At 45.2% G+C, this 20,974-nt stretch overlaps 1 protein-coding gene across 7 annotated transcripts in view; it reads left to right on the forward strand.

Annotated features, from left to right (window-relative positions):
- The window catches only part of col4a6 (collagen type IV alpha 6 chain), a 394,735-nt gene that overhangs the window by 298,102 nt on the left and 75,659 nt on the right, over window positions 1–20,974 (forward strand). For all 7 annotated transcript variants that reach the window (XM_033030165.1, XM_033030164.1, XM_033030169.1 and 4 more), the window contains 3 exons: window positions 89–250; window positions 16,045–16,215; window positions 19,331–19,474. In XM_033030165.1, coding sequence (XP_032886056.1) covers window positions 89–250; window positions 16,045–16,215; window positions 19,331–19,474 — 477 coding nt within the window. The remainder of the gene's footprint in view (window positions 1–88; window positions 251–16,044; window positions 16,216–19,330; window positions 19,475–20,974) is intronic.

The raw sequence follows: 20,974 nt of genomic DNA on the forward strand, positions 1-20,974 counted from the left end.
GGAGATATGTTTTAAAAAAACGATGACATTGAATGCTAATCTTAATCTATTTCACCGTCTTTTGTTAAAAAAATGTAAAATCTGCCAGGTTTCGATGGGCGGCCAGGACGGCAAATCGCAAAAGGTGAAAGGGGAAATCCAGGCTACCCTGGTCTCCAAGGCCTGCCCGGATCGCCAGGTGCCGATGGAGTGGACACTTTACCAGGGCTGGTGGGAAAAGTGGGCAGACCCGGTGAGCCCGGACAATCAGGTGAGACTCAAATGAAGTTGGTTATCCTCAGCTTCCATAAACTGCCCTCGCAGGTCCAGTGGCTTCCCCACAAATAACCAGTAAATGAAATGCAGGACCACAAAGCCACCTAGTTAAAGAGCATGTAGGATATTCTGCATTGGGGAATGAATATACTCACAAGAGAAGTCGCTGCACCGTATAATGAGTACATGTTAACGGAGCGTTGTATTGAGACAGTTTACTGGTGAGCAGTTTCATTTCCCGTCGGTTTCTGCCACTGAGGCAATGGTTCATTGCAACCCTACATTAAATTTACATGAGCCTGCAGATGCTGGAATCTGGAGTAAGATGGAAGGGGCTGAATGACCTCCTTCTGCTACCAGTTATGTTCTTCAGCCATGGAACTAAGTAACATTTTTGAAAATGGAAGCCCAGATTAAATAGGTCACTTCCAGCCTGCAAATTTATAAATAATGTTCCTCCCAAAAGCAGGAATTCTGTCACTTGAGCGGTTTGCTTACCCACTGCAGATAATACAGATCCTTGAATATACAGTAAGTCATATAAAAGTTGAAGGAACTCCCCAGATGTGTAGGAAGGAACTGCGGATGCTGGTTTACACCAAAGATCTGAAGGAGGGTCTCGACCTGAAGCGTTCTTTTTCTCCAGAGTTGCTGCCTGGCCCGCTGAGTTACTCCAGCATGTTATGTCTATCGGCTGGAGGAACTCAGCGGGTGGAGCAGCATCTGTATTGAGGGGGGCGGGGGAGATTGTCCATGCTTAGGGTCAAGACCCTGCAGATGGAGCAGTGGGAGAGGGGTGAGTAGTTGCAGGTGGGTGATAGCTGGGAGCAGACAAAGAAACAAGGCAGATGGATCCAGGTGGAGGAGGGAAAGGACGTGTCTTTTGGTCTCAATCTGAAATCAGGATCGATTTAAGGAAGTGCCTCTGGAAATCGTGGATGCATTGGTGATCATTTTCCAATGTTCTATAGATTCAGGATCAGTTCCTGTGGATTGGAGGGTAGCTAATGTTATCCCACTTTTTAAGAAAGGCGGGTGAGAGAGAAATCAGGGAATTATAGACCAGTTAGCCTGACATCGGTGGTGGGGAAGATGCTGAAGTCGAATATAAAAGATGAAATAGCGGCACATTTGGATAGCAGTAACAGGATCGGTCCGAGTCAGCATGGATTTACGAAGGGGAAATCATGCTTGACTAATCTTCTGGAATTTTTTGAGGATGTAACGAGGAAAATGGATAAGGGAGAGCCAGTGGATGTAGTGTACCTGGACTTTCAGAAAGCATTTGATAAGGTCCCAAATAGGAGATTAGTGGGCAAAATTAGAGCACATGGTATTGGGGGTAGGGTGCTGACATGGAGATAATATTGGTTGGCAGACAGGAAACAAAGAGTGGGGATTAACGGGTCCCTTTCAGAATGGCAGGCAGTGACTAGTGGGGTACCGCAAGGCTCGGTGCTGGGACCGCAGCTATTTACAATATACATCAATGATTTAGATGAAGGGATTCAAAGTAACATTAGCAAATTTGCAGATGACACAAAGCTGGGTGGCAGAGTGAACTGTGAGGAGGATACTATGAGAATGCAGGGTGACTTGGACAGGTTGGGTGAGTGGGCAGATGCATGGCAGATGCAGGTTAATGTGGATAAATGTGAGGTTATCCACTTTGGTAGCAAAAACAGAAAGGCAGATTACTATCTAAATGGTGTCAAATTGGGAAAAGGGGAAGTACAACAGGATCTGGGAGTCCTTATTCATCAGTTTATGAAAGTAAGCATGCAGGTGCAGCAGGCAGTGAAGAAAGTGAATGGCATGTTGGCCTTAATAACAAGAGGAGTTGAGTATAGGAGCAAAGAGGTCCTTCTGCAGTTGTATGTGGCCCTAGTGAGACCACACCTGGAGTATTGTGTTCAGTTTTGGTTCCCTAATTTGAGGAAGGACATTCTTTCTATTGAGGGAGTGCAGCGTAGGTTTACAAGGTTAATTCCCGGAATGGCGGGACTGTCATATGTGGATAGAATGGAGCGGCTGGGCTTGTACACTCTGGTGTTTAGAAGGATGAAACGGGATCTTATTGAAACATGTAAGATTATTAAGGGTTTGGACACGCTAGAGGCAGGAAACATGTTCCCGATGTTGGGGGCCACAGTTTACGAATAAGGGGTAAGCCATTTAGAACGGAGACGAGGAAACACTTTTTCTCACAGAGAGTTGTTAATCTGTGGAATTCTTTGCCTCAGAGGGCGGTGGAGGCCGGTTCTTTGGATGCTTTCAAGGGAGAGCTAGATAGGGCTCTTAAAGATAGCGGAATCAGGGGAAATAGGGAGAAGGCAGGAACGGGGTACTGATTGGGGATGATCAGCCATGATCACATTGCATGGCGGTGCTGGCTTGAAGGGCTGAATGGCCTACTCCTGCACCTATTGTCTATTGTCTATCCATCCTACCCCATCTCCACAGATGCTGCTCGACCCACTGAGTACCGCCAGCAGTTTGTTTATTGTACTAAATTGAACAATAATGCATATTCAGGACAAATCAGCCACATATCTGATTGTGGCAAGTGTTAAAATAGTAGATACATTTTAATTAGACATAAGGTCCTTTTCGTTTAATTTCCCTCTTCTTCCAGTGTTTGTGTTTCCTTAGCTCCTCACTAGAGGGTGTGTGTTAGTTGGAGAAGGGGGGCAGTTTATTCCATCTGTTTCTTGTCATTTGGCCTCACTGTTGCCTTGCAGTAGATGGCAGCTGGAGGGCATTGGCGATGGCTTGTTATTCCGTGCAGGCATCTGATTAAAAACTGGCCATGGATCTCGCCCAAATGTAAAGTGAATGAGGAGAGGTGGGGAGGGGGAGTGGGATGGAGATAATCCTGGCCAACAGACTTCAGAACATTTTGGGATCAGGAATAAAACGGATTTAGGACTGTAGAGAGTTATCCATTACCCCGCAAATCCTTTGGTGGAAGGGGAACTAAAAATCAATCGCAATTAAACACAAATACGCAGGAACTACCGTCTGACATCAAAACTTCAACCGTAGAAAATGCACAACAAAAGAAATTGTTGTTTAGGAAGAAACTGCAGATGCTGGGTTAAACCGAAGATAGACACAAAATATTGGAGTAACTCGGCGGGACAGGCAGCATCTCTGGAGAGAAGGAATGGGTGACGTTTCGGGTTGAGACCCTTCTTCAGACTGTTGCACAGTTATCCTATCCATTAAACTTCAGATCTGTGGAGATGAATGCAAACTTCTAAATCACCACCCGGCTTCCCTCTTTCATCTTTAATGAGTTTATGTCATGAAGCCAAGGATTGCAGAGGTCATAAAACTCAAATCATGGGGTTTTTACCGTGTAGAAGCAGGCTATTAGGTCCTTTTGTTTCTTTCATGGGATCATAGAAAAATCTCTGATTTAATATAATAAACTGGCAGGGAAGTGGATGCAGGAACAAAAGGCTCAATAAAAACAATGAAGGTAGACAAAAATGCTGGAGAAACTCAGCGGGTGAGGCAGCATCTATGGAGCGAAGGAAATAGGCAACGTTTCAGGTCGAGACCCTTCTTCAGACTGATGTGAGGGTGGGGGGTGGGGGGAAGAAGAAAGGAAGAGGCAGAACCAGTGGGCTGAGGGAGAGTTGAGAAGGGGAGGAGAAAGCAAGGACTACCTGAAATTGGAGAAGTCAATGTTCATACCGCTGGGGTGTAAACTGCCCAAGTGAAATATGAGGTGCTGCTCCTCCAATTTGCGGTGGGACTCACTCTGGCCATGGAGGAGGACCAGGACAGAAAGGTCGGATTCGGAATGGGAGGGGGAGTTGAAGTGCTGAGCCACCAGGTGATCAGGATGGTAATTGCGAACCGAGCGGAGGTGTTGGGCGAAGCGATCGCCAAGCCTACCCTTGGTCTCACTGATGTAGATCAGCTGACACCTAGAGCAGCGGATGCAATAGATGAGGTTGGAGGAGGTGCAGGTGAACCTCTGCCTCACCTTGAAAGACTGCTTGGATCCTTGAATGGAATCGAGGGGGGAGGTAAAGCGACAAGTGTAGCATTTCCTGCTGTTGCAAGGGAAAGTACCAGGGGAGGGGGTGGCTTGGGCGCATGATGTAATGGTCCATCTCATGGTTAGTTCCCGGAGACACTCGGAGTACAGATGCTGGAATCTGGAGCAATGAACAATCTGCTTGAGGCCTCTGTGGTGGGGAAAGGAATTGTTGGCATTTCAGGTCGGGGCTCTGCACCACGGAACCTAGCTCCAGGATGCGTAGGAAGGAACTGCAGACGCTGGTTTAAACCGAAGATAGACTCAAAATGCTGGAGTAACTCAGCGGGACAGGCAGCACCAAAGATCCTATAGTGGAGCAAGATCTTTGGGCAGCACCTATGGAGAAAAGGAATAGGTGACGTTTCGGGTCGAGACCTTTCTTCAGGCTGAAGAAGGGTCTCGACTCGAAATGTCACCTATTCCTTTTCTCCAGAGGTGCTGTCTGGCTCTCTGAGTCACACCAGCATTTTGTGTTTAACTTAGCTTCTAGAATTGGGCTTGTCAGAGGCATAGCAGCTGCCTCACCACGCCAGTAGCCCACTGTTCAATCCTGACCTGACGCAGAAGTCTGTGTCTTCTCCCCATGGCTGCCTGGACTCCCTGCAGGTGCTCCAGTTTGCTCCTACATCCCAAGTCTTTAGAAATCTGTATAGGATTAAGATACTTGATGAATGACTCAGAATAATCTATTCTCCTCTGTCTAGCTCATGATATCTGGTAATAAATCATCCTCCTGTTCCAGATGAAGAATGATTATAACTCTTCAAGTGTTTTAGTATTCTAACCCATTCTCCAAATAGAAGGTGGATGCAAACTGACGAGATATCTGCACAATTTATTATCAGTTCACAAGTTAATTGCCCCAGTGTATAGTTGAGGGGTAGAATTATGGAGATCCGATTATATGGGAAATTAGTGGGAGATTGTGTTGTTCTATGAGGCTGCATAATCTCAAAGAATCGAATGGCCTTCTTTGATGTCAAAGCAATTATGAAAAGTTACCTTGAGGACAGGAAAGCAAGGAACACCCACACAGAAGCCTGAAAGACATTGATTTTTTTTTATGAGGTGAAGAAGGAGGTGTTGCTTCACGCATTCCTCTATCACAGATCCTTCCTCATTCAACTGTACATACAACTGGAACCACCCATCACCCCAGCCCATTGCTTGAGCCCCAGGTGACAGCTTCATTCTCAGCTAACCTTCCAACCTCATGTCATTGGCTCCAGTTTTGAACAACAACCAAGGCTAATCTGTGGGCAACTATCACACCTATCCATCAGCCTTATGCCCTTGTCCCACTTATGCCCCTGTCCCACTTAGGAAACCTGAACGGAAACCTCTGGAGACTTTGTGCCCCACTCAAGGTTTCCGTGCGGTTCCCGCAGGTTTTTGTCAGTCTCCCTACCTGCTTCCACTACCTGCAACCTCCGGCAACCACCTGCAACCTCCGGAACCGCACGGAAACCTTGGGTGGGGCGCAAAGTCTCCAGAGGTTTCCGTTCAGGATTCCTAAGTGGGACAGGGGCATTACTCGTACATCTCTCTGCAGGTTAAAATTGACCCTGTTCTTCCTCTGAGTTTAGTTTACTTAGTTCAGTTTACTTTATTGTCACGTGTACCGAGGTACAGTGAAACATTTCTGTTGCGTGCTATCCAGTCAGCAGAAAGACAATGCAGGATTACAATCTTTTCCTTACATCTTCTTTTCTTAGCAGCTATTAGTGTCCATATTGAAAGGCTCAGAAAGACTACATTATGCAGATAGACCTTCAGTTTGCACTATCCTATTTGGAGGATGGTTCGGAATACCAAATAATAAGGCCAATTCAATAACAATAATCATTCTTCATCTAACATAGGAGAATAATTTGAGCCATTTATGAGGTCAGGGGAGAATAAAATATTCTGATTTATTCATCAGGGTATCCTAATCCAGTACAGATTTCTACTAAAGATTTCTGGCACCAAATGTCCTTCACAAATCCTTCTGGCAACTACAGTATATCCACGGTCTTTTTGTGATCTGTGAACAATTAGTGGTGAGGTTAGACCACCACAGCTCAAGATGGCAACTCCTCAGTGGAACTGTTAATATTGGCCACGCCAGGGCCATTCCTGTCTTTACTTTGTGTACTAGTCATGACTCTACTATTTATTTCATTCCCCTTACATGTTTTTCCTCTACCTGCTAAACTTTTGTAAGGTGTCCTTGAGACTCTTGAAAGGCGCCCATAAATAAAATGTATTATTATTATTATTATTATTATTATTATTCTCACTCTGTAAACTGACAAAAACATGTGGAGTGCAGGTGGATTCTGACCCTCCCTCCCACTGATAACAAGCGATGGCACTGAAACCCCACCATGTTTGTTTTTGTGGGCCAGGTCATTGTTGGAATGATCTAACTGTGAAAGCACTTTAAAATTACAGACACCTCTATTGTTTGAATGTAACACCTTCTGATTTGGATGCAGGTCTGTGATTATGTGACCTCACTTACCTCAGTTTATTGCCAGGTGTACCGAGGTGCAGTGAAAACCTTTCGTTGCATGCTATCCAGTCAGCAGAAAGACAATACATGATTACAATCGAGCCATTTGCAGTGTATAGATACATGATAAGGGATAAATGATACGTGATAAATGAATAGTTGGAGAAAATCATGGTTAAAGTAAGAAATGTTGCTGTAGGAATAAAGATTTCATAGAGTGGAGCGATTGTAATATGTGATTGTAGACCTGCTTCTGTGGCTAGCTCGCAGATAGTCGCCTGGGTTGGGTGTGTCATCTCTTGGTATATTTTGGAGGGAAATTCTTCCATTATTATTGACTCTTTTCTGTTCATCTATTCACATATGTTGTCCATGCTTCTGTTCCATTCATCACCTACCAACTTTCCATATCTGGTCTCAATCGAATGTGGTGTGGTCACTGCATGTAGGCTGTGCAGGTGAGAGGGAGTTGTCTGTAGCTTAATGCAAAATGGCCTAACCCTCCTGCTTTCTAAAGCTTAGGTCGTTGCTGTCTGCACCATCCTATAGAGTGGAGCCCGCTTATTATCATCTCTTAATTGTGCACCCTACACATTTCAGGAGGTCCATTAGAGTGCCTTTTCAATCGATTCGAGATACTCTAGTTTTTACAGAGCTCTCCACCTAAGAGATGGAGTGAGACGGAAACTTTGCTCAAGATGCTGAAAACTACTGGCAGATGATTGAGGAACAAGCAAAGCTGCATGATAGCAAGAGAGAAGCAACTATCTCTGGCTTCTTCCAATGTGACACCCTTGAACTGGCCATATCATGTGGGGATTTACACACTTCATTCCTAACTTATTCACTTTACACTCTGTCTTCATGAACCCACCAACATTTGGACTAAAACTACAAAGTCAGACTACATCAATATTTTGTTTCCAATAAATGAGCTGGCTCCACTGTAATCATGCTTCTGGCTAAAGCTGTGATCCATCAGCCTCAGCAGTCAACATGTCTTTTAAATTAACACGGATAAATTGCTACCAGACTATTGATGTGATGCTTGTTTTCAAACTGTCCTGGCTTCTTAACATAATGGCTTAAATATCTGTGGTAGTGATAGTAACGTCTGGTCATTGCTACTATGGCTTCAAAATTATTTTCCTTTCATATCTAAGCTATTGATAAAACTTGCTGGACTGCCTGACATTTAAGTGACTTGCCCCATTGAACCGATGAGCATGCAGTCTGCTTTTCTAGTTTGCGAGTTAAATTATAACCAACTTTATCCCCAATTTCGCCATTGGAGAGCAGCATCGTGCCTTCTCAATATTCCCCATTTTGTGGTGCAGAGACTGAGACTTAGAAGCAACCATCAACGATGCTGAGCTCTTGAGGCACTAATGCACAATGGAAGTCCATACAATGTACACCAGCTGCACTACTGTCGATCTGCAGGAGACTGTGGAGGCAAAGTCAGTGGATATATTTAAGGCAGAGATTCTTGATTAGTACGTGTGTAAGAGGTTATGGGGAGAAGGTGGTTAGGAGGGAGAGATAGATCAGCTGTGATTGAATGGCGGAGTATACCTGACGGGCCAGATGGCCTAATTCTCCTCCTATCACTTATGATCTTATGATCCAGGTGCACTTTATTTCATGTAGATAAAGGTCTTCTGCATTGAGCCAAAACTATACTCCAGGTTTCGAAGGCTAACAGCTACTTTCCTTTATTAAGTATGAAGACCTTTGAAACAGACGGCATGGCATTACCCTGAATATAAGGAAGGGACTATTGGTTGAAAATCCAAAACAAGAAATTGCAGATAATGGGAATGTAGCAAAATTGTTTAGCAAATGGTGGAAAAGCTCAGCAGGGCAGGCAGCATGGGTGGAAAGTGAAACAGTTAACGATTAAAGTCAGGATCCTTGCATTAGATTATTTTGGCCAGTGCCCCTCCTTCACACCCTCTACCCCTCATTATCCTGAAGGTGCTAGTATTGTGCTAACTCTAGCACAGGTGTCAGTGATCAGAACAGGGTGTGATTGATAATGTGTGAAGCTGCACGGTGAGTGTTGCAACATTGGACATGCTTAGTCCTCTCTTCCTTCGCTGGTCTCAAGTCCAGTGGTCTGGTGCTCAATAGACTTCTCCTGTGGGTCAGGGTCAAACCTGGAATCTTCCCCGTCTGTGCAACCTACCTGTATATCTGGGATATTCTTCTTCTTATCGAGTCCACACACAAGATTAGAAGTTGTTCAGCCAGAGCTGAACACACTTCTCGGCATCTGCACAATGGTGTCTGTCTTGCGCTTCTTGTGCGTCTTGTGCGTGGTGGTGGAATGATTGGTTGAAACAGGGCCGCGACGTGAACGCTCTTTCCTTGACCCCATCTGGGATATTAATTTACCAGCAAAGTCCTCAGGGAACTTGCTGCATGTACAAGAATTGAATTGAAATGCTCACAAGATTTTTACACCTCTGGACATGCTGCAACCAATTTCAGGTGCAATTTTACGAATTTCACGTCCCTGGTTGTAGATGCCAAGAGTGTACATCAGATGTTCAGGTAGATAATGACATACAAAATCCATCCACATTTACGATGCTGTCGGTGAAAAGGAAAGCGGAAAAAAATAATCCATTAGCTTTAGCCTTGGTACAATTAAAGTGCTTTTTCAAGGCTACCTTTGCAGAGTGGAAGCTCTGTTGGCACCAAGCTGCCCAAATGTGGTACAGGTATAATGTTACGTGCCTAACTCCAAATAATATCCCTAATCTTGTATTACCAGAATTGAGCTTGAGTTCCATCTTTAGACTTTAGAGATACAGCACGGAAACAGGCACTTCGGCCCATTGAGTCCATGCCGACCAGTGATCACCCCGAATGCTGGCACTATTCTACACACTGGGGACAATTTACAATTTTACCGCAGCCAATTACCTTACATACCTATGTGTTTGAGAAGGAACTGCAGATGCTGGAAAATCGAAGGTAGACAAAAGTGCTGGAGAAACTCAGTGGGTCAGAGCAGCATCTATGGAGCGAAGGAAATAGGCAACGTTTCAAGCCCGAAACGTTGCCTATTTCCTTCGCTCCATAGATGCTGCTGCACCCGCTGAGTTTCTCCAGCACTTTTGTCTACCTTTCATACCTATACATTTTTTGAGTGTGGGAGGGAACCGGAGCACCCGGAAAAACCCCACGCGGTCACAGGGAGAATGTACAAACTCTGTACGGACAGCACCCGTAGTCAGGATGGGACCTAGGTCTCTGGAGCTGTAAGGCAGCAACTCTACCACTGTGGCACCACTATTAATCTCTTGCACAATTCAACTTTACGTAATTTGAACAAGTTCCACCAAACACATTCATTTCACCAGGTTGCAAAATTACTGCATGTTCAAACCAACTCTTTGGCTCACAGAGAGGATACAATACTTTTTAAAGGATCATGGATGTGCATCAGATTCACTACTATCTGGAAGGCAGACAACCAGTTGTCCAGTGGTACAAAGTATAGGATTTCCTCTCAGAGTAGCCCCAGAGTGAAACTGCCATGAGTGAACTCCATCCAATTGCAGGGTTGGTGGGGAGGGGAGGTTAGGGTGCTACTCTCTACTCATCTCTATCCGAGATCCTGTGTGTAGGAAGGAACTGCAGATGCTGGTTTAAACCAGATAGTGGGTTCCTGCTGAGTTACCACTGAGTTACTCCAGCATTGTGTCTTCCCACATCCTTCCTCATTTAGCTGCAATCACATCTGGAGCTAACCATTATCCAGCTTTAAAATATGGAGAGCAAATCCATTCATTCTGAGACAGAATGACAAATTCTTTCTGAGCTCTCTTCCTTATCTCATGTAATTGTCCCTAGTTTTGGAAAAAGTCTAAAAATTAAATGAGCGTAAGCTTTAGGATAAGAAGTTAGGTGCAAATCTTTCACCGTTCCCTATCATCTGCTTCTCTCCAAAAGTTGAAACTGACATTGCTAGATGTTGGTCCTTTGAGTTTATTTACTTCCTGACATTCAATAGCAAGGGTGTATAGGGCAACAGTCTAGGGTTCAGGTGCACTACACTGGACTCCACATGGAATTCAATGGTGAGCCTGGTCTTGCTCACATTCACCAACACTCTTCCGGGGACTCACCATGTATAGCCTGCGCCAGGTCACACCTGGTGTAACATTGGAGAACTACCAATTGCACAGTGATTCTAGGCCTGTGGGTGGAGGCAAGGGAAGACTCGCTTTTTTTTCATCAGTTAAGTTGATTTAGCGTAATGCCTTTTTATTATGTTTAATTTTCTTTTAATAACTTTTTTCTATATTACACTTTTTTTTTCAAAATTTATTTTATTTACATCCAGTGTAATAGATTTTAATTGCCCCTTCCTTGAGGTATTGGAGCGGGAGAAGGGGTGCAGTGTTGTCACTGCAAAAGTAACTTTCCGTTTCCATTTTGCCAACTCCTGCAAAACTAATGCAGTCTCTTTAAACCAGGTTTTCAGTGGCATGTACAATGCTGGAAATATTCAGCAGTTCAGGCACGATTTGCAGAGAGTGAACTGGTTGAAGGTTGAGGTTGATGATACAAATGCTGAGCAACTCTACCCAGCTGGTTTTATGTTGCTATGTACAGTACAGTTCTGAGGAGTAGATGCCAATGGAGTTGCATGCACGAACCCTTATGATGTACAGCAAGTTTTACATATGCCATGGGATGTATTTTGGCTTGAACCTTTCAATTATAACCAATTAAAAAATGAAAAAACACTTCTAAAAGTCTGGGGAAAAAAATCACCAATAAAACAATAAGCCAACTATGTATAAGAATCATGGAAAGTTTACATAGCTATGGCCATAGAATGTTGACCATACCTCACTTCATTATCACCTCTTCCCCAGCCACCAATGGCCCATTATGGGCTACACTATTTCCTGGTCATCTGTTGCCGGACCTGTTGTGTTCCACCCTTTTCCTACCTCAAGTTCCCTCCCCTCTACTTTTAGCTTGAAGGGTACAGACCCAAAGCGTTACCCGTCCTTTTTCTCCAGAGATGCTGCCCGACCCGCTGAGTTACTCCTGCACTTTTTGTCTATCTTTGGTATATACCAGAATCTGCAGTTCTTTTCTCCACAGTTTGCCTCTTCCCATTTGGTTGTTCAGTACAATGGCCAGTGGCATGATAGTGGTGGCCACATGATGACGATGGGAGATCTTGTTGACGTTGTTCACTCTGATATATCTTGCATCAGGGGCTTTGGCTCTCGCCAGATATTATGTGAACCTCTCCGGTTTTCAACCAAGTAGGAAACAGTCACAGCGAAGGAAAACCAGTGAAGCATAGTATTTGTAGGCCTCACTTTCAGTGCTAAATCCATTTCCAGGCAATCTCAAATCTGGTGCATGTTTGAATCAGGCACCAGCATGAAAAATGACATCCATTGCTTCCTTAAAAGAAGTCGAGTTAGGGCCAGATTTCAGTTCTATGTGACGGGCTTTGCTCATCCTTCAACATGTAGCTTATGCAGTCTCATTCATCAAATAAGGCTTCATTGTTTTTTATACCCGGTTACACTAATAGGAACTGAAATAAAGGCCAAAGGTCTTATGGATTGTTTTTTATCAAGCGATTTTGCCCAACGTATTATTTAAAAAAAACGTTTTTTACACAGTTAAAGGCCCTGTCCCACTTTCACGAATTAATTTGTGACCTCTGACGACCTTAAACTACCTAAAAAAATCAAGGTCGCGGTAACCTACGACCTCCTACGACCTTCCACGACTGTGTAGACGACCTCCTACGACTATGTTGAAGACTTCCTACGACTATGTTGAAGACCTCCCACGACTATGAAGAAGACCTCCTTCGACCATGTACGTTTTACTGCTGTTTGCAGTAGCCCTTTTGCTTCAGCAGCCTTTTAAGAAAGGCAGAAGAGGAAGAGCAAGGGTGAGGAGGAAGCATAAGAAGAGGTCTCAATGGGTGAATGGAGATGATGTGATGGACTGTCCCAGTACTCCAGATGACTGGAAGAGAGTGGCGCTGGGCTTAGACAAAAGATGGAACTTTAAGCACACATGTGGGACAGTGGATGGCAAGCATGCCATTCTTGTCCCTGTCCCTGTACTCCTCATTTTCCTTTTCGTACAGGATGGCATTCTGCTGGAACCATTCCTCAAGGTCCCCCTCCTGCTGCCTGGTGAAGGTGTAATAGAAACATAGAAACATAGAAAGTAGGTGCGAGAGTAGACCACCAGGTCCGTCGAGCCCGCACCGCCATTCGCTCATGGCTGAACACTAAACAGACACACTTACCCACAAACAGTAGACACAAGACACAGAACACAAGACACTACCCTCCCCTTTATACCGCTATCACCCCTCTCCACCCCAAGAACCTCGTGATCTCCTGGGGGAGGCAAAAAAACGGATAAAAACCCAGGTCCAATTCGGGAAAAAAATCCGGGAAATTCCTCTCCGACCCCAATCCAGGCGATCGACACTTGTCCAGGAGATCACTCAGGTCTTACTATACTAACCATACCTAGGTCCATATCCCTGCCCTCTCCCCGTAGCCCCTTATCCCCTTGGCAGCTAAAAAACCATCTATTTTAGTCTTAAATATATTTAAAGTTTCTGCTTCCACTGCTCCCTGGGGCAGTGAATTCCATAAATTAACCACCCTCTGGGTGAAGAAGTTCTTCCTCATCTCAGTTTTAAAAGAGCCCCCCCTTATTCTGCAACTATGTCCCCTAGTTCTAGTTTCCCCGATCATTGGGAACATCCTCGGTGCATCCACCCGATCAAGGCCCCTCACGATCTTATATGTTTCAATGAGATCGCCTCTCATTCTTCTAAACTCCAAAGAGTAGAGTTCCAGCCTACTTAACCTTTCCTCATATGTCAATCCCCTCATTGCAGGAATTAATCTTGTAAACCTTCGCTGCACTGCCTCCAGGGCTAGTACATCCTTTCTTAAGTATGGACCCCAGAACTGTACACAGTATTCCAAATGTGGTCTCACTAATACTGTGTACAGCTGCAGCAAGACCTCCGTGTTTTTATACTCAATCCCCCTAGCAATAAAGGCCAAAACTCCATTGGCCTTCCTGATTGCTTGCTGCACCTGCATACTAACTTTTAGTGATTCATGTACTAATACCCCTAGATCCCTTTGCGTTGCATTACAACGCAGCTCCTCCTCATTTAGAAAATAACTTGCCCTATCATTTTTTTTCCCAAAGTGAATGACTTCACATTTATTAGTATTAAATTTCATCTGCCAAGTTGTTGCCCACTCACCTAGCTTATCTATATCCTTTTGCAGACTCTTCCTATCCTCCTCATCCTCTACTTTTCCTCCCATTTTTGTATCGTCCGCAAATTTTGATATATTACACTTGGTTCCCTCCTCCAAATGTAGGGCATAACCTTCCTCCAGCCCTCCCTCACCACCAATGGGGCATCTGCCTCTGATGCTGTGTCAGACACAGGAGAAAGGGCTGCTTTGCACCCTTCAAATGAGGCAGTGAAGGATGGGGTGGTGGTGGGGACATATACTACCACCCTGGTCTCCTCCTCCAGGGGTCTCTCATGCAGGGCTACCTCCTCCTGCACTATCACCTCCTGTGGCATCACCTCCTGCCACTCCTCCTCCTGGGTGGGCAACATCTGCATGGCCGTTTTTTTTTAGGGTTGTGCCCTCCCCCTGCGCTGCTGCCTTTTTGGTGCCATCTCTAAAACACGTCTCCTTTCTAAAAACTCTCCAGCTATGAATGAACATGCCTTGGAGTGACAGAGGTGACGTTCTGCTGTTTAAATAACCTTTTTTTTCTACTGACCTTTTTATCACCCCGGAGCTATTACCTCCGACTGCCTCCGACCACCTATGACTACCTACAACTACCTACGTCTAGCATCACGACCTACTACGACCTACCTACGAGTAAAAAGTATCTATTTTTTCCATACCAACCTTTTTTTTCTCGTGGACATTTTTTATCAGGCTAGAAAAAACGCCGCGACCTACTTGATGTCACGAGTACCTACGACTAGCACCACGACCTACTACGACCTACCTACGACCTCGTGGCGACCATGCTGCGAGTGTGAGTCAAGGGTAAACTCGGCAGAGGTCGTGAATTAGGTCGTGAAAATGGGACAGGGGCTTTAGGATGGCACAGTGAATCAGCGGTAAAGTTGCTGCCTTGAAGCGCCAGAGACCCGGGTACGATCCTGACTACGGGTCCTGTCTGTACGGAGTTTGTACGTTTTCCCCGTGACCTGTGTGGGTTTTCTCCGGGTGTTCCGGTTTCCTCGCACACTCCAAAGGCATACAGATTTGTCTGTCAATTGGCTTGGTATAATTGTAAATTGTTGCTAGTGTGTGTAGGATAACGTTAGTGTGCGGGGATCACTGGTCGGCGTGGGGTCGGTGGGGTGAAGGGCCTGTTTCCGCGCTGTATCTCTAAACTAAACTAAAAAAGAATTAAAAATAATCGAGAGGAATTCAAGTCCCAGATATACTTGTTATTCAAATATAGATTTTGTTTGAAGATGAGTTGCCCATTATGGGACAGTTGTCAGGTTTGAGCCCAGATCTATTGTACGGGGTGATGTCTATGTAGATAATACTGAGGGCTAGATTGTTTCTCTGGCTCTAGGAGAAATTGAAGATGAGTTGGGGCGATGGGAGAGAGTATGGAGGGAGGAGCTATCAAAAGGCAGAGAGAATAAGTATGGCCTTTGTGGAGGGCAGCAAGAGGCTCTGTTGTCAACACTCACTCAGCTCCCACATGGCAAATGACGAAAATATAAAATATTGGATAATGGATGGTAAATGTGATATCATTGTCCAAATGCAGTGTGACACATCAGGACATGACATGAACTGCAATTCCATCTTCTTGAGAAGTCTAATCGGCAGGAGTGCACTTACGGGCAGAATTTGCAAAGTAAAATCAGTTTTGAAAGAATCAAACCAGAGCGTGTATTTTGTCAACCCACCAAATGCTAACCAATTAAGCTGTAAAGAGGAAGAACATTGCTGACTGCGTTAATAAGGGTTTCGGCCCGAAACGTTGCCTATTTCCTTCGCTCCATAGATGCTGCCTCACCCGCTGAGTTTCTCCAGCATTTTAGTCTACCGCTGACTGCGTTAGTAGTTTTGTAGTGGCCAAACATGATGCCTTTCCACCTTCTTCTCCAAAGTTTGACTTAAAAAGTGAATTGTCTTTTTTACAGGTTTCCCGGGACCAAAGGGTTTCGTAGGAGATCGTGGGCCTTCAGGACCCTCTGGCATGAAGGGATTCCCAGGAATGTCAGGAAATCCCGGTTACCCTGGGTCTCCAGGACTCCCGGGACTTCCAGGGGAACCTGGCCGTGAAACGCCATATAGTCGATATGGTAGAAAAGGTACGCTGGTTTCATCCCTTATCATTAATGCTCATTTTACAAGAGCCTCGTTATTTTTGCATTTTAACTCCAAGGCTGTGAAAAATGGACATCAGCAAATTGATGGTGAGTTTTACACCCTGTGTGAGGAAGAAATCTGGGTAAAGTGCAAATATAATGCAAAGTTTCTTTCACCCATCCACATCTCTTAAAAATAGCAGAGTCAAGGGATATGGGGAGAAGGCAGGAATGTGGTACTGATTGGGGATGATCAGCCATGATCACAGTGAATGGCGGTTCTGGCTCGAAGGGCCGAATGGCCTACTCCTGCACCTATTGTCTATTGTCTATTGTCTATAAGATGAATTTTAATTTTGTATCCTGCCATCTGATAACTGAATCATCCTACCACAACCAGAGATCGGTGCTGAACTACTATCTACCTCATTGGTGACCCTAGACCAGGGGTTGGCAACCTACAGCCCCCGGGCCGAATGCAGCCTGTAACCCGATATCATCCGGCCTGCAGGCATAATATTTTCCCCATAATCATCTGGCCCGCAGACTTCCATCATCTCCAGTACCTCCCGGGCCCGAGGCCGTGGTGCCGAGCAGCGGCGAGCGTCGCCGAGCAGTGCCAAGCGCTGCCGAGCACGACCGAGCGCCGAGCTCTGGCTGTGATGCATCCTGCGCAAAGCCGCCGGCACGGCCGTGCACCTTCTGTGTCTGGGCTTCACTGTCGGGATCGGGGTTGGCAATAGGTGGTTGATGTTCTATGTGAACACGTGATTTGATGCCTGCCACCCGGGGCGGGATGGGGGCCGTGTGTACACGAGTTGGAAGTGGCCCGCCATCCGAGACATGCGACCTGGCCCCTATGCAGAACATGGTTGTCCACCCCTCCCCTAGGTTGCTGACCCCTCCTTGATCGGACTTTGCTGGCTTTACCTTGCCCTAAACGTTATTCCCTTATCATGTATCTATACACTGTAAATGGCTCGATTGTTATCATGTATTGTCTTTCCGCTGAATGGTTAGCACGCAACAAAAGCTTTTCACTATAACTCGGTACACGTGACAATAAACTAAACTGATCCAATTCCAGCTCCAAGGTCATTTAGACACTGCTGTTATTCAATTAGAACTTACCTATCCAAGTCCTCTTCTGGTCCCAGTATCGAGTGCCTGATGAACCTTCTCTGTTTCACGCAGACTGCTGAAAGCTATTTCAGTGGCACACCAACATTAAAAGTATGCACTGTTAGTCCACACACATTTAGTGTTACTTTACAAGCTACTGGAGAACACTAAAGGCAGAAACTTTTCAAAGCAACAGTGCAGCTTTTGCAATATTACTGACGTTAATTTCTGCTGTCAGGATGCGCAGAAACAAAGATATGAAAGTCCTGTCCCACGGTACGAGTTCATTCCAAGAGTTCTCCCGAGTTTGCCCTGATTCGAACTCGGAGATATATGGTAATGGCCACTCGTCGGTACTCGGGGCTCTTGTGGACATTTTTCAACATGTTGAAAAATCTTCACGAGTCTTCCCGTGCTTACCTGCCGTTAGCGAGTCTTCCCGAGTACCTGCCGTTAGCACTAAGAGACGTCCCAGAGCTCCGACGTACCCTCTACGTTCATTCTCCATGCTTTCCACGAATTTGATTTTTTTTAAACTCGGGAGAGCTCTTGGAATTAACTCGTACCGTGGGACAGGGCTATTAACATCCTACATCCACCATGGTGCATCCACTATTCCAGCCTGTTTGGAGAATATGCCTGTCAACTGTTCTGTTTCGTTTATGATCACTTCACCGAGGGAATTCACTGGGTGGCACGTTGCTCAGAGGTACAGCCTTACTGGAGCTGTTTTACAGCATCAGAGACCCAGGATCTGGGAAGATTGTTTAACGGCACTGGACCTGTACTCGATGAAATTTCAAAGATAAATCATCATTGAAACATACCGAATAGTGAAAGGCTTGGATAGAGTGGATGTGGAGAGCAAGTTTCCACCAGTGGGAGAGCCTAGGACCAGAGGTCATAGCTTCCTTTAAGGAGATGAGGTGGAATTTCCTTAGTCAGAGGATAGTGAATCTGTGGAATTCTTTGCTACAGAAGGCTATGGAGGCCGTCAATGGATATTTTTAAGGCAGAGATAGATAGTTTCTTGATTAGTACAGATGTCAGGGGTTATGGGGAGAAAGCAGGAGAATGGGATTAGGAGGGAGAGTTACTAGAGATCAGACATGATTGAATGGCGGAGTAGACTTGATGGGCAGAATGGCCTAATTCTGCTCCTATCACTTATGACCTTATGACATTATGATATTCTAATCTATGTGAAATGTTTTTCTTAGTCCTCTTGGTGTGCCCTGCACGATATGTAATCTGCTGAGGTAAAAGAGCTTTTTTTGTGCGACTTCTTTTGTTTTGATCCTATCGCTTGTTTTGAGCGATTTATGAATCCAGGATTAAAAACAACTGGGTAGATTCCACCTTCTGGAAGAGTCCACTTCTGTGCCTCACTCATTTTAAACGATTCTTTATTTGCCGCACCAAATTAACTTCAAACCCTCAGGAAATTATTATCAGTGATAAGTGCAGCTTTATCAGCACAGATTAGGGCGGCACGATGGCACAGCGGTAGAGTTGCTGCCTTACAGCACTTGCAGCGCCAGAAACCCGGGTTCGATCCTGACCGGGTGCTGTCTGTACGGAGTTTGTTCGTTCTCCCCGTGACCTGCGTAGGTTTTCTGCGATATCTCCGGTTTCCTCCCACACTCCAAAGACGTACAGGTTTGTAGGTTAATTGGCTTGGTATAAATGTAAATTGTCCCTGGTGTGTGTAGGGTAGTGTTAATGTGCAGGGATCGCTGGTCGGTGCGGACTCGATGGGCCGAAGGTCCCGTTTCCGCGCTGTATCTCTAAATTAAACTAAACTAAATCTGTGTGCTGCTCAGTGCAGATAGAGGATTATCCTGACTGCGGTTTTTGCAGTTAGTGCATTCATGGGTTTGAGATACAATCATGTTGCTTTGATTTTAAGCTTCACTGACATAACCTTACGATGATTGAAACGTGGCCCAGTGTGAAGTTTATGTTGCTTATTATTTCATGTCTTGATTTGGCACAGGTGAGATGGGCTCTCCGGGTTTGATTGGATTCCCAGGAACGCCTGGCCTTCCAGGTTCGCCAGGATACGATGGGAGAAAAGGAGAAACGGGAAGTTCAGGAAGACCAGGCTACCCAGGATCCCCTGGCAGGAGTGGAGAGAAAGGTGAGTCTCAAACCAGGACACTGGTAGATGAATCCTCCTCTTGTGGGATTGGGGGTGAGGGGAGGGGGAGAGGGGGGGGGGGGGGGGGGGATGAGATGGGACAGAGGTAGGAAACATTTGAAGAAAGATCCCAATCCAAATGTCTGGGACATATCCTACAACATGTGCTATGCGCTGGTCAGAAGACATTGCATCTTCTGTAGAAGTGGTGCAATAGTCTATGTTTACTGCACCTTGGAGTTTACATCAACTCACCTCAAAATATCATCCATCCATTTCCTCCAAAGATGCTCCCTGATCCACTGAGTTTCTTCAGCACTTTTGTTGTTTTTTTCCTCAGTTTTGTTGAGGAAACATTTCGGTTGGAATACATTTAATAGGATTAAAAGCTTTAATTATTTTTTTTGTTTTCGGCGGGCGTTTCGCTGAACACTTACGCTTAGACCTCCTTGAACTACGCGATCTTCCGGCTGCCAACCATTTCAATGCCCCTTCCCATTCCCATACTAACTCTTCTGTCCTGGGCCTCCTCCATTGCCAGATAGAGGCCATATGCAAGTTGGAGGAACAACACCTTGGGTAGCATACATACATCCCAGCAGTATGAACATTGAATATTCTAGTTTCAAGTAACGTCTTCTCATAATCCCCTACCCTCCCCTCTTTGCCCCCCTTCCTTCTCTCCTAGTTGTTTTACCAGTTCCACAGTTCTCCACATTATTATTCATGAGATCACATCTTTGCTGGCCAAACCATGGACCTACCAGGACTGAGGTCATTTGTGACCAGCCCTGATTAGTCCTTCAGCTCCTACCCTCCCCCCACTCCCCATCCATACTTTTAGTCCGAAAAATGGTCCTGACCCGGAAAGTCACCTATCTTTTTCCTCCAGAGATGCTGCCTAACCCGCTGAGTGACTCCAGCACTTTCTGTCTATTCTTGAATGATTGCATAGTCAAATTTCAGGTTTATGATCATATATCTGACTGTAAAAGATGATTTTGCAGATTCCAAACTACCTGATAGGTGAAGGTTACTTGTAGTTGACAAATTGAATTAACTAAAGCTTGATTAACAAAACCCGGCACCCACTTTTTAAAAGAAAATGATGTCAGATTATCTTAATAGTTTTTTGATGAGGCAACAGAGCAGGATGGTGAGGAAATGTGGTGAAGGTTAATGTGAACCTCGTAAAGGCATTTGGCAAGGAGTCACATAATAGGCTCATCATCAAAACTGCGAACCATGCAATAAAGAGGGCAAAACGCAAATTACTGGAGGAACTCAGTGGATCAGTGGAGGGAATGGACAGACAACAGTTTGGGTCAGGTCCCTTCGTCAGGCCTGTCCCAAAACGTTGTCTGTCCTTTCCTTCTACAGATTCTGCCTGACTTGCTAAGTTCCTCCTGCACTTTGTGTTTTGCTCAAGATCCCAGCATCTGCAGTTCCTTGTGCTCGTGACTAAATAGGCCTGTAATAATCTTCTTGAGAAGAAGATTG

The sequence above is a fragment of the Amblyraja radiata genome, chromosome 12 (genome assembly GCF_010909765.2).
Source record: "Amblyraja radiata isolate CabotCenter1 chromosome 12, sAmbRad1.1.pri, whole genome shotgun sequence".
NCBI classification, from domain to species: Eukaryota; Metazoa; Chordata; class Chondrichthyes; order Rajiformes; family Rajidae; genus Amblyraja; species Amblyraja radiata.